Source organism: Vanellus vanellus, assembly GCF_965231255.1.
Source record: "Vanellus vanellus genome assembly, chromosome: 5".
Lineage (NCBI taxonomy): Eukaryota > Metazoa > Chordata > Aves > Charadriiformes > Charadriidae > Vanellus > Vanellus vanellus.
Genome location: NC_138910.1, coordinates 33,474,446 through 33,489,212, shown reverse-complemented (window position 1 = coordinate 33,489,212; position 14,767 = coordinate 33,474,446). Strand labels below are relative to the sequence as shown.

Genomic DNA, 14,767 nt, shown 5'->3' with positions numbered 1-14,767 from the left:
TTTGCATTCAGCCTTTATTACAGTCAGAACGGTTCTAACGGTCTAAACAATTTAAAATATGACACTACGAAAATTCAAGGTATTTTTCCCTGCTAACTTGGCCAAAGAGAATTACTTGCTACAAAAAGCGTGGAAGTCATGTTTCTATTGCATTTCCATTAGAATAGCAAGCCCAACAAAAGTTTTGTTCTTACCTGAAACCAGTCTAGTGTGCAGCAGTTGACAAGAGCTGGAAATTTACGAAGGCGATTACGGAAAGCATCTCCAATGGGACTCATTGCCAGTACTATATGAAGCTGATCTCGACAGCGATCAACAAACATGTTAAAAAGAGCTATAGGACTGCCATCTGTCTGTTTTGCCCTCTCCCGTTGGCGATCTACTTGACGCATTTGTTCACAAATTTCTTGTTTCTCATCTACTGCAAAGAGGTTTGGCACTTCACCTGCATTTAGTAAGTTGTTAATGTCTTCTAAGAATGATTCCTTTTTAATCTGTGTATCTGTGAACAAGAAAACTCCCTGCATTTCCCCTTCAGTAGATTTTCTTAGTATGACTTTTAAGTCTTTATGCCACTCATTGATACCATAGCTTTTAGTTATTTCAACTTGAAAAAGATTGCATTCAGCCATATGGGCTGCTAATCGAGTAAGAGATTGTCGACCGCTACCTCCAACACCAACAAGGAGGGCATGGCTGCGAGGCTGTTTCAGAATACGGGAAATTCTACAAATATGTTCTATAGCAAATCGGAACAAGACAAGCTGCATTGGTTTTTTGCTCATGTTATTAAACTCTTCAAGGTGACTCTCTACAACTAATCTCAATTGATCCACGTCACTAATCTCCCTGTATTTAGTGTCCTCTCTCTTAGGGTCATGAAAATCACAAAACATTAAGCTACGTAAGTCATCTTCTTCCACTTTGCCATCATTGTTGAAGTCCAGATTCTGGAAAAGTTCATGAAAGTCTTCACGTAAGTCATTTTTCACTACTTCTTGGATAAATCCAACAAGCCAAGCCCGGTCAGGGTTATCCACCAAGCGATCATAATACACTCTAAGAACCTGTATAATAACAATGTAATTCTTTTAATAGTTGCTTCTGCTAATGAATGTATACTTCTTTTAAACAACATAAAACAAATACAGTTCTGAAAAAAAGCTTCAAAATATAAGCTATCTTAAACTTCCCTACATAGAAAAAAACAAAATAAATATTTAGAATTGATTTTAACAGTTAGGCCCAGTAGTATTACTTCTGAATTAAAGTGAAAATTCATACAGAAATACATATATACACACACAAATATATATATATATATAAATGTCATTACATAAATGCATAAATGGCTGCTGCAAAGAGGAAGGGAACATGTTCGTCTTTCCACTACAGCTAGATAGGACAATTTATGGGTTTGTATTTTAAGAAAGAAGAATGCAACTGGATATTAGAAAATATTTTTAATGAAAAAGATGGTGAAGAACATGAATAGATTGCCTGGAAGTCTGAACATCCTTCATCCTTAGAGTGTTGTAAGAAACTTTCAGAAAAAAACACTTCAAAAGTTACTGTTGTTCCTTTCTTTACGCGAACCTGCTTTGGGGAAGGGTGACAGACTAAAAATTTCTTCTACAGGAAGCCCAGCAGTTAAAAAAAAAAAAAAAAAAAGTAGGGACCAAACTGTGAATCACTCAAATTTTCCAGTGACCCAGGACTACTTGCTGTTCTTCTCACTGTTGATTTGAGGTGTTTTTGAAGGAAGGAGAGAAGAAATGGAAAGGATTGTGCAGGCATTCAAAACAGCAAGCAGAGACTACATAATCACATGAAAGTGAAGGTATCAACAATCAACTTGTCTACCAAGATATGATTCATACTTTGAAAAAGTATGATTTCCTCTGCCCAGACAGTTTACAAAATCCTTTCTCATGAGTGTGATACCAATTCACAGCTATTAGCTAATAGGAGATGGCATTACAAAAAGATTAATAAAAAAATCCACGTTTTCCTTATTTATAATAAATATGATTTCTTGGTATTAGGTGATTTACCTCATGAACCCAGAGACGTTTTATCATTCCTGCAGATTCTGTTGTTTCAGGCCTTGACAGGCAAACACCTTGAATAACACGTGAAAAGTCACGGAGATTGAACAAATAGTGAGATTTGGCTGGGGTGGGAAGCAGATTCTTCATAGCTTCTTTATATATATGCATGGTTGCATTAATAATTTGTGGAGTCAGTTCTACATATTGTGATGGAAATCTATAACTGACAAGTTACAAAAGGTGGTAAGAACAGAATGATTCTCATAATTGCATCATAGTAGCATGTGAATTAATAAATACTGTATATGTACACTGATTTACTTGTAAGTTCATGCCAATTTTTAAGTTCTATTATACTTCCTCACAGGCAGTTTTACAAATCTTAGTTCTCTCACTGGATTAACATTAAGTCGGCAAATCAAATTTAGTAACTGTGGAACGTACTGACAAATTTGACTAGGTTAGACAGCCAATTATACCCCTTCCCCTCCCCTCATTTTTAACAGCAGCATCAGGGAAGTCAGCTCAAATAGCCCTTGTCTTCTGGGACCTTTGGGGGCTTAGCTGTTAGAACGGATAGACAATGAAAGTTGAGTCCATTCCTTATAATGGAATTAAAAATTATGCAGTGGTGAAAGGCCAAAGAAAGAGTAAGCCTTCTCAAACCACAGGAAATTTAAAAGAAGTTTCCAGTTCTATTCTTTGAATAATGACTAACCGTATTCTATTCTTATTTATTATACATCAAAGAAAACTGTATTACAGAAATATCTAACTGAATTAGCCTCAGCTAACCTCTGTTAAATACTTCAGAGCACAAACTTTACCATTGGAGTATTTTAAGAAGAGCCCTACTTCTGTGGAGTAATGAATAACTCAAAAGGCACAGGATATAAAAGATCATAATTTCTTTTCAAGAGCAGTGTCCTACAAACATATCTTGGACACTTCCTAGTAACGCAATTTAAACACTGACTTTGATTTTTCCCAATACATAGAGGTCACTTACCATACTGTTAGATGCCAGTCTAAGATTCTAGAAAAAATTGTGTACATGGACTCATCATCAAACTCATTAATAGTAACTGTATTGAAGTGTCGCAAGAATCTTGGTGTTACTGGGTTTCGACCACCGCCTAAATATTAGAAAACATTAATACTATAACTAACAGAATAAAATCAAAATAAAGCAGTAAAAGCCTAGCAATTTTTTTCTAATATTCATCTTTGATTCAGCCAGCACGCTCCCATTGAAAAGTACCACACCTTGACATAAACCTAATGAAAGCCATATGCAGTTTAGGGTCAATCTGTTCTCCTGTAACCAACAGCCTGTAAAATACAGATTGAAATAAAGTTATAGATAGATAGATTTGACACTATTTTAACTATGCTTCTGTTATAAAAGAAAACTTTTATCATAAACTCCAAAGCCATGTTCCTGATTTCAAAGCATCCCAAAGAAAGAATCCTGTACAAGTAATGCTGTATACTTTATTAAATTTAAATTTTATCCCAGTGCTAGAGTTTGCAGTTTTTATGACTAGATGGTGATTTGCACAATGAAGCTGTGTATGGAAATAAGGGAACATAAACCAGAAAATTATTGGGTATTTGCTCCTTTTTAGAATTCAGGGTTAAGCTGCTGCACGTGTCTTCAACTTTCTTACAACAGCAAATCAGAAAAAAGTAGCTGAAAAGTGGGCAATCTACCATCCCTAACATCAGGAGCATAGCTAAGTGTAATCAAATTAGCATGATAAGTTCTAACACTTGACTTTGTAGCTCAGGCATGACCCTGCACTAATGAAACTAAGACGTCTGGCCTGGAGCTGTCTCACATTCAGTCACCTGAGACTGCAAGCAGAACTAGTGTTTGTCTCTATTTAATTGTGTATGCATTACTAGTATCTGCTGAGGAATCCCAATATTTTATGCTAAATAGGCCAGTTATTCATCCTACTTCCATCTACCCCAACTAAGGTAATTTCTCAGACACAGCAGTTTAAGATGCTTCTTGAAGTGCACTGTGCAATGTGCACTGATGGCAAAATTACACAAGCTATTGGAAGACAAATATGAAATTTAACCAAAAGATAATCCTTTCCTAATATAAATTTTAAAACTAACTTTAACAAAATAGCTTTAAATGTTCTTTAAATAGCTTTTTATTTGCTTCAATAGCACTATATACACATACAGATATCAGATTTTCATTTCTTATTAGGAAAAAAAAAATAAACACAGGCTGGAAAGGAGAATATAATTTTGTGAGTTCTGGAAGTAGGTCCTTGTACAATGCTACTAAAATAAATTCTTCAGCCTGAAGCTGACTTGTGGTAGTTGACACAAGTAGTTAGGACTGTAAGTTGTACATCTGATCAATCCATTTTTCACTATTCAACCAGAAGAGTACTGGAACAATATTGGCTACTAACTTCTCCCAGGACAGGAAAATTTGACCCGATTTCAGAGCGGTTGAAAGTCACTTCTACACTATCACCCTGGAACAGGAACATAGCATAAAGGAATGCTTTACAGAAAAAGCACCTCCAAGATTTAGCTATTTCTGATGTTAAAAAAAAACCAACAAAACAAAACAAACCGGTCCCAAAAATCCCACCCAACCAAAAAAAAAAACAAACAAAAAAAAAGACCTGTGCAATTAAATTATGCCAGAATACAGTACCAGTCACGACTTCACCTAAGCTTTAGGAAAAATGAAGATGTAAAAGTTTAAAATTCTTTCACAGTTTCCTTCTGCTTAGATCTTCCACGGACTGACACTTAGATCAAGTGCTTTGAGCTGTGGATAAACACTGCCTCTAATTTAAAATTATTTAAAGAAGCAATTTTGATTCTTTAGGGAAACCAGATAGGTGAAACAGCAGTAGACCCCTATCCCATGGGCATGCACCACCATCACAAACGCAAAATTATTATCAGAGGAGAAGGTTTATTGGCATGTTCATGTGTATGTTTGTGTGTGTAAACAACTCTACAAAAGACAGGAGGAAAGTCTGGGGAGGCTGAAGCAGAAAAGAGGAGGAAAGCACCAATTGTAGCCTGATTAAACACTGTAAATGTGCTCAGCTATGACAAACATTTTAGGTGGTACGTTAGAGACAGGGCTGTGAACAATTCTGTGAAAAGAAATTCTGTTACATGTTTCCTGTTCTAGTGAAGGAAATGGATTGTATAGATTTTTTAAAAGCAAACACAACATCAAAGAAACATTAATTCCTAATTTAAACTGATAAAATATGGCAGACTCAATTTTTTAACTAAATAGCTCATATAGTCAATGTGTATATGTGCTAACAGAAATATAATGACCTCCCTACATCATATGCTTTACTACTCCCCCTCCCCCCCAAATAAAGTAAGGTTTATCTGCTTAAGAACACCACTTAGTGCTATTTAGAAAAGTTCTGAAGAAGAATAAAATTGACTGAAGGCCAGTGGAGGGTCTCATTAGACCAAAGGAATTTCATAAATACACATTCCCATCTTCCTGAAAAGCAATTATTTCTTCCTGGCAGGTTTGTGTGTCTCTCTGCTGTTCTTCAACTACCCTACTATGATTGCCGTTCACATTTACTGCAAGGAAAGGGTTCCTTGAGTCCTATCCCTAGACATAAAGACCCAATTGTAAAACTATGCATCAATAAGCATTCCTTCTTGGAAACTAAAGAAACAGGAAAAAGCATCTAAGACACATCTTACCTGGTGGTCCCATTGCACACACAATCTGAACATCTACAAGTTTAAGCACTGAGCAGTCTTTAAGGTCATACCAATTCCAGTGATCTAACCACTGCCGTAATAATTCAACAGGCGGTTGAGCACCATAGACCTCTCGTGCTGGCATATTAACATCATCTACAAATACAACCTGAAAAGAAAAACATAAAGGATTTTGCATTTATTTATTTTACTGAATATATGGCACCATTTTGCTTGATTCCGGAAACACTGCACATCAATTCACTCCCATTAAAATTTATGGGAGTAACACACATAAATTCATGTTCTTGAAAAGTGTCCCAAAGCTCTTAATGGAGTTGCTGCTGAGTTAAATAAAAATCAAACTTAAAAGAAGTAACTGTGCTACTCTAAAGCCATTACAAAAAATACAAAACATAAGAGGAGAGAAAAACTGCGCTTCACTTCTTATTTCCAAGTGTATTTAATGAAAGAGGGTAAACTAATACTTGCTATTTAACCTTACTGTGCTACTTACAAGGCTTTTCTTGGAAAAAAAGATGGAGTCAAGATGACCCACAAAATCTCAGCTTCAGTGAGACTACGGTTTGAAGTTTTTTTGACTACTAATGATCAAGACAAAATTTATCCATTCAAAGTCTCTTTACATTTTTAAGATTGGACTAAAATACACCTTAAAAGAACAGCATGGAGGGGGAAGCAGGGGAAGACCTTAACACACTTTAACTTTAAATGGTACTTCCTTAAGGAACTTAAAACATTAACACATTTTGCTCTTGGTAACAAGCATTTATTAAATAAAAGCTAGTAAATACTGGAAATAAAAAAAAAATAAGGCTGCAAATACAATAAGTCATAGGCATCCTAAAAGTACCAATATTAAATCATACACGTCTATCACTCCATTTTAAACATAATAATTTAAAAATTTTCTTTAAAAGCTAAATTTTTGCTAAATCTGGGTTGAAAAAAAGAGATAATGGAAACTCCTTATATTTCAATTTTCAGTCTCATTGCAACTCTTCTAGACAGAGGAGAAAATTATTTGCTCACTGCAGAAAAAAAAAGAAAATCAGGTCTGCTCTAATATCCTTCTCAAGCTTCTCCGTGCTCAGAGTTCTGTTGACCTTGAAGGGTTTGGCACGCATCAGTGATAACAACATAGAAGATTCAAATCTCCTTTAACGCTTCCAAAATCATTGAACTATCCAGGTTGGAAGGAACCTTGGAGTTCATCTAGTCCAACCTCACGCTCCAAGCTGATTTCTCAACACTGATTTCCTACCAGCAACAAGCTTACCCATACAAAACTCTTATCTCAAGGATAATATCACAAAATATGGAGGGGGAACAATGACAACACTGTTCATAGTTATTCATATCATATATCACATTTACTTCTTTTGATTAAAACAGGATGCAGATTACTGGGAGAAAGGAGAAAGAAGAAAAGGAACATGAGGATCTAAATTAGAAGAAGTAGAACTCTGACAGTTTATTTCAAATCGAGCATCCTTTCTTAGTATCACCTGTGATCAGCTGAGAAAATAATGTATTTACATATTTGTTTGCATTTTAACACTCATTTACATACAGAAATACATTACTAACCATTCTTTTCCCAAGAGGAGGTCCAAAAATTCCCCTTCTCCTTTTATCCAGCTTGGACATTATAATATTCTGAGTCTGAGCTGCCGTAGTTTGTGCTGAAAAGTTGATGAGTAGTGGCTTATAGACTTCTTTATCCAAATTATTTAAAATAAAATTCTGGAAGGATTGTGAAGAGGAGAAAGTTAAACTATATACAAAGATAAACAAATTTGATAGCACTTCAGCACATAGCAACAGATAGATTTTTGTACCATTATTTCATTTAAAATGATAAAGTAGTAATTTATCTCTAAGAGAACTCTTATATTTCATCAGACAAATCAATATTCTTGAATATTCAAAACATAATAAACTTAATTCATTAGAGAAAAATTTCTACTTCCAAATATTTATGCCTGATTTTGAAGAGTTTCCAGGAATATTTCCTTGAAAGGCATATAGCAAGAATATCTAAAGATAAGCTTTACCGTCAAGATTGGTAGTATTTTATAATGTTAACTACGTTCCAAAGTCACCTACTTTAGCTGCAATTTAACCTCTGGAGGCAATCTGGATCAAAGTCAGTATTTCAAGTAAGACTGAATGGGACTCATTTCTTACCCACATGCGAGTAAAACCACAGGGGGAAGATACCCTTCCATCCTTCCAGCAGTTGCTACAGAGCATTACTACATATAAAGCAATGTTTCTAATGACTAGACTAATCTCTGTCAACAGCTGTTGGGACCTTCCAGACCATATAGCCTTTTCAGCAGAAGGAATGTTTAATCTTTATCCTTGAAGGAAAAATCTGAGTTGCTGCACAAAAATATAAAAATGACAACTTACAGAAACTATAGAGTAACGTGACTCAATGGACAATTTTCTTTTATTCTTTTGATCAGTTTTAAACTCCCAAGATATACCACATTCTTAACTATCAGCCCAGAAATGAGCTGGGCAGTAGAAACTAGTCACATTCTTCATTATAAACAAATGTTTTACTTCTGCTTTATTATTTTTCTCACATCGATATTTCAGGAACAGATCTCCTTCCAGTCTTATTTCAGAAAAGTAAGTTAACTAATTCTTAGTCAGCAACTTCACAGTTATTTTTTAATCACACAAAAGGAAGGAAAGATAACAGATTCACGACCATGAAAGCCAAATTTATTTTCTCGGCCTACATAACTTTCAAGTTTTGTTCCCTCTGCAAAACAATTGAGTGTACACAGGCTTCATGCTGATTGGACTGGAGCAATCAACAGAAGCAAATCCTCTACAAAGACATACTGGAGGAAAAAAGAACAAACAAAATCAATTTTGTGCTGCTCAGAGGAACAACTTCTTCCTTCTCTCTTATGATTTACTTATATATTCTCATTAGCTAAAAATGCAATAACAGCTTTGCTATATCTCCACTCACACATTCCCTTTTTCCCCTCAAAAGTATACTTTCCCATGGATCTAGATCGAACCCAGTGAAAGACGCTGAATTTGGAAATTTCTGTAAGTGAACCTCAACAGCAAGAACATTCTATTGGCACAGTTCCATTGCCTGTCAGGCTTTAATAGTCTCCCAGAAAGACTGATGGTATCAGAATTTAACCCATGGTATCTGTCAGATCTGTCTGAAGAATTAAAATTTATCTAAAATTTTTAATCTAGACCATTAGAATAATTTTCTATATTACTCATATTGTTATTTTAATAACCACATGACAAAATTAAAATGAACAAAGCATCACTTGGAGACTGAAGATGAAAAATAGGAAATACTCTATCCCAAAATAACGACTCAATTATTTCAAAAATAAATAATAAAATCTGCTTTCAATTATACATTCTGACTTAACCCTTTAGACAGAAAACATAATATTTGTAGACATGAAAAACATTAAAAAAACATTTATCTTGAGTTCCTATTCTAATACCTGAAGTTAAAGTGCTTTTAACAAGATTAATTCCCTTTGATTAGAATTTCATAAGCTCTGAGAAATATATTGTATTCGGCTGTACTAAGTCATTACTTACATTAAATGTTTTTAATACTTACTATCATGTGTTTTGATTATCATTAGGCACACTCAGAACTAAGTATACCTTGCCTCCTTCAATATAGAAATGCACATTGGTAACTTAAAAACAAAGCTGTCAAGGATTTGTTTTCTCTTCAGTGTTCAGTGCTCAGCTTGCTTATTAAACAGAATTCAAATAATATTCAAAGACAAAATTAATAATTTTCTTAGAAGTTTTCTATGGTACACACCAGTACAAAGATATGGAAAGCCAATGTGCAAAATATTACCCAGTTAGATATCTAACTTAGATAACAACTTGATTTTTTTTTTTTTTAAGAACAGCACTTCTGCAAATCAGAATCCATGCATTCAAATCAGCCCTCTAGGAAATGAGGAATGCAATAATTGCCCTTGAAAAGTTTGACTTAGGTGACTTGTCTAGTGTTACAGAGGTCTACTGTCACTGACAGGCACAGAATCCATCCTTCAAAGCTGCTGTTCTCCTGAATTTACTGCAAGTTTTTGAAGCTCTGCAAGTGTTCTACATAAAAGTATTTTTTCTTTTTAAAAAAAATGTGAATAGACTAATATTCATAGCGGTAAGACTGGAATCCTACAGCAGGGGAGAAAAAGTGTATGATCATGCAATTCAAGAGTTTATTATAATGAATACACAAGAGATGTCAAATTATTGTATAAGGTAGAGTTTATTAGTTTCTGAACTCTCTATTTTACTACCTTGACAGTCCTTTTAACATATTGTGTCTGTCATATATAGAAATACGCAATATAATATTGATCTAGATAAGATGGATGCTGTGAGATACCAATGTATAGCATAATTTCTTTATATACTAAACCACTGTTGACATGGCTACTTCCTAGAAAATGAAAGACTCGTGTTGAAACAATTACTTGTTTATATAATGAAAAAACCTATCCTTTTTTTCCTTTTTAGAGGAAGATTATATCAAGCTTAAAAATCCTAAAACTAGATCAAGTGTTAGTACTTTGCCAAGAAGATTTTGTTCAGAAATAACAGAAATTGTGTGCTCCCAAAAGCTAAAGTCAAATTAGATTGTCATTATTTGTATCTCTATTTCATTTTCTCTGAAAGACAAGGATAAGATGGGTAAAGAACATTTGGCATTCTATAAAACAGGACACACAATTGTTTTGATTTAAAATTTATTTCTCTTGAAACAGGCAGCTGCTTTTCATTGTAAAGACCAGATATAGCGAACTGGTTATCTGATGAAAATTGCCTGGGAAGATCTTGACTAGACAATTTCCCTTCCCACTATATCGTCTTCTATAAAGAATTCTTTGGTAATACTGCTATTAATTTTTTGCCTTCATATTTCTTTCAGTGGCAAAATTCTTGTTCTTCCCTGTTTTCCAGTGCATGGAATTGCCATAATAGCATCTGACTAGAAAATGTCATCTATTAAACTTTTCCACAATAATAGTAGCACATATTTTTGCTGCTTCTAACTCTAGGACGAATGCATTTCTTTTCTGGTTGTTTTAAGCAATCCTGACTGGATGTCTTATTAAATGGTTTACTCTTTTGTGCATCAGTATCTCTGTGGACTATTCCAACTGTATCTATAACAACAATGCAAAGTAAATCAACACAGGAACCAAAGTGAATAGTCCTGTTTGGTTCTATTAGCAGCTTATTCCAGTGGATATCTGGGTGCTTCTTAAGAATTTAGTCTGGAAATGCAAAGAAGGAAAAAAAAAAACAAACAAAAATCCCAAACCACCACCTCTTGCTCTGCAACTGCATTTTTAATTGCCCGTAATTTCATTTCACAGTATCCAATAATTCATGTCTCATTTTCCTTTTTTAAATAAACTTTATCAAATTATTCTTCATCTTACCCCTTATAAAAGGAGTCTAATGTCAGTATTAAAAGTACTTACAGTAATATAGGTACTTTTTCCAGTTCCTGTTGGCCCCACAAATATAGAAGGTTTTTGATGCACCGTCAACAATTCCATCAATGCCATGTATCGAACAGTATCCAGAGTTGGTACAATTATTTCACTAAACATCACATCTTGAGGTATAGGACAAGCTGATTTGAGTGTTTCCACCCAGGGTTCCCAAATTCCTGGTCCCTATTTTAGTTTATACGAAAGTCATATATTTATAATAAACAGGAAAAAACAGCATAGAACCAATGGAAATAGAAAAATCAAAGTTATGACTTAACAGATGGGGTTATCAAGCAATTTTTAAACGGATTAAAAATGATGTCATAGGTTTGTTTCAGAATGCACTGCTTTCAATTAAGAGTCTTTAAAAAGAAACATAATGCCTTTGCCTGAAGCATGCAACTACTGAAAGACAAGGATTTTATCTTACCTATTATATCTGTACACAAACTATATATAAATATAATGGAAAATTGCATATATTTATATATACATTATATATCATATATAAATATGTAATAAAATAGGAAATTACTGTATAAATTTAATCACTAAAACTAAGAAAGCATAATCAGCTTTTTTACAGACTCTCATTCATAATAAATACCTCCAAACTATGGAATTTGAGGGCAGATTAATTTTTGTGCTGAAGTTCCACAGCAAAGCTTTATCATTTAGACCAGCCTACTAGAGGAGTCTTAAAAGATGTCAAAACTGTCCAGCAGTAAATTAATATAAGGAGATTTTTAAAAATTGTAAATAGTCCTGAAATAACTGGGTGTTCCATCCTATCCCCCAAAATTTCTATTTATATAAAAGTCGCATGAAATTCCTAGAGACTGCTCTCTCCTTAAGTCTTTCTTAGAGGGGGCATAATTCCCACCTCTTAACACAAAAACCCCTTTACTGAAAGAACATGTTTTTATGGATTATGATCAGAAGACATAAAGCCTTTACTGCTGATTGAAATCTCAGCCACTTTCCTTGGCAAGACACAGGAATCGTGCATGAGCTGAAATCTAGACTACTATACTAATGAAAGAATTATGGCAGAAAGTATATCAAGTGTTTCTTCAAGCTAAGAAAAGTGCTGAAACCCAAAATAAAATAATCTTTCAAGAAATCAAGACTAAAAAAAATAACAGAAAAAAGTAACTGGTTGAGATTTTCTGCAAACTTGTTCTGCCACAACAGGGAATTATTCGGGTAGCCAAAAAGACAGGCTTTGGTAATACAAGTTCCAGCCAGGACACTGACCCTAGGCTTGCAAGGGTGGATGCCTGGCCTATTCAGTGACAAAAGAAGCAGGCAGCAGAAACGAATTCACAATAACAATACACACCTTGTAGTATTCATAAAAGATTACTTCAAAACGGAAGTCCACATCTTACTTTGCAATGCTCACCTTTTTGATAAACCGATAATCATAAATTGTTCCTTCTGTTGGAAATGGGATTGTGAAAGCTTTTGAAGGCTGTTGATCAATACTGCTCAACAATTTGTATTGTTCTCTTGTCTCCTCTCTAATTTGTCCATTAAGCATTTCTCGCACAACTTTGTCAAATTTCAGTCGATCATCTTCCTTACAGGTAGCTCCTACAGACCATGTCAGTGAAAACAAAAAAATACCCTAGAGTTGGAAAAAAACCAAAATGTAATTTCAGTATCTGCATATTACAAAGTTCTTATTCATTGACGTCAAACAAAATCTTCGCCACAAGTCATAGTAGAATTACACTGGACCAACTTGATTTTATGTATATAGTATGGAACCATGCTTCTGGTAAAATAGAACACCATTTATGTTAACTATCAGCATCCGATCACCTTGTTGTGCAGCAAAATGCCTGACCTCCTCAGTGCAGAGCTGCTATTTTGAGAAAGTTCAAACATAGACTGCTTTTTTCTAGAAAAATTTAGATTATCTTTCCATTATTCAAAGTCCTATCTCATACAGTGATGGCTATGCCTGTTAACAGAGCTTTACTTGAATTGTAATCCTTAGATAGCATTGATCTAACTAGTAATAAACTGAGATACCAGCAACTAGAGAACCATATACAATTTCAGCTGGTTTGTATAAAATTCATTAAATTTATATAAAGACAATAAACATGTCAGAATCAACCATGTATCAATTACAAAGAATGCAATAGTATTTTCCTCAAGGGACATAAAAAAATATAATTATGAAATATAGGTTTTATTGCTTGTGAAGCCCATTTTACTAAAGCCTGGGTTTGGAATTCCCTATTCTGTATGTTAAACAAACAGCCTACCTCAAGCCAGGAGAAAATGTCATGGTCATTCACAGCTTTAACTTTGGCTTCATCAGCAAATTCATCCATCATGCAGTCCATCAGATTCATTAGTGATCGAACTAGGTTTGTATCTGAAGTAGGAGACAGTTCCTGAAAAGAAAGAAGAAATAGTCTCAGTTGCAGGCATGTTTTACTCACTGAAAAGAGACTGCTAGATGGTGAGGATTTTTTCCTCACTGTGAAGATAAAAAATAGTAGGATAAGTGCGTCTAAAATACATTCACAAGCAAGTTAAACAATACATACAGAAGCCTTGCTCACAGCCTTCACCTTGGCAGCTATTTTTAAAATATAATAAACATAAATTAATATCGTTCACATAAAGAATTTGTTCCTTTGGCACTTGGAAGTGAAAATAATTCATACCATCTTAGTTATTTATCCTACCTTTGTGTATTTCCTGATAAACTCAAGACAGAGTGGAATCATTCTGTCAAACAGGCCTATTATAAATTCTTTATGCACAGAGCTGATTCCCGAATGCATTGCATTTAGCCAAGACATCATTAATGGTCTCCAGCCTAACATATGGGGTTCCATATAGACCATACCACACCTTGAAACCTAAAAATAAAGAAACAAACAGGTGCATTTTATCTTATGCGATCACCGAAGTTTCTTTCCTATCTACAAAAACTTAAAATAACATTCAGTGTTATAACATACAGCTTCTGGGATTATTAGAAGCTGGTATAAAGTGTACCAGTGGGGTTCTGTGAGCCCTGGGACAGACAAGTTTCAAACCTAGCTTTATTTCTTCAGCAAACAGGAAACCTAATGTCAAAGACAAATTTTCCTCTTAAATAGAATTAGTTCCCAACATTAACGTCACAAAAGATGATCAACTGACTACTAGAGTCCCTAACAATTTTTAATTAAGTTTTATATATTTTTTAAGTAAAAAATCCTTCTCAGTATGACTATGCAGATATTTTATTCTGTTTATATTATTATCTGAACCTCTATTCATATTCAAGAGAAAATTTTGCATTCCACAAAGTGACATCAGACAAAATAAGTGTGATAGATATAGAGAGGTGCCAGAAATGCAGTGATTGTTGGTTTTACCAGAATTTGTCTGGGACATTAAAGATTTGCATACAAATGATTTTAT

At 34.3% G+C, this 14,767-nt stretch overlaps 1 protein-coding gene across 1 annotated transcript in view; it reads right to left on the bottom strand.

Moving 5' to 3' along the window:
• DNAH7 (dynein axonemal heavy chain 7) overlaps nucleotides 1–14,767 on the bottom strand; it is a gene marked incomplete at its 5' end in the record, with an annotated part of 117,347 nt that overhangs the window by 42,637 nt on the left and 59,943 nt on the right. The window contains 9 exons of the mRNA XM_082483985.1: nucleotides 195–1,067; nucleotides 2,055–2,274; nucleotides 3,061–3,187; nucleotides 5,778–5,946; nucleotides 7,389–7,544; nucleotides 11,318–11,515; nucleotides 12,738–12,962; nucleotides 13,612–13,743; nucleotides 14,041–14,217. Of these exons, the coding sequence (XP_082340111.1) occupies nucleotides 195–1,067; nucleotides 2,055–2,274; nucleotides 3,061–3,187; nucleotides 5,778–5,946; nucleotides 7,389–7,544; nucleotides 11,318–11,515; nucleotides 12,738–12,962; nucleotides 13,612–13,743; nucleotides 14,041–14,217 (2,277 nt within the window). The remainder of the gene's footprint in view (nucleotides 1–194; nucleotides 1,068–2,054; nucleotides 2,275–3,060; nucleotides 3,188–5,777; nucleotides 5,947–7,388; nucleotides 7,545–11,317; nucleotides 11,516–12,737; nucleotides 12,963–13,611; nucleotides 13,744–14,040; nucleotides 14,218–14,767) is intronic.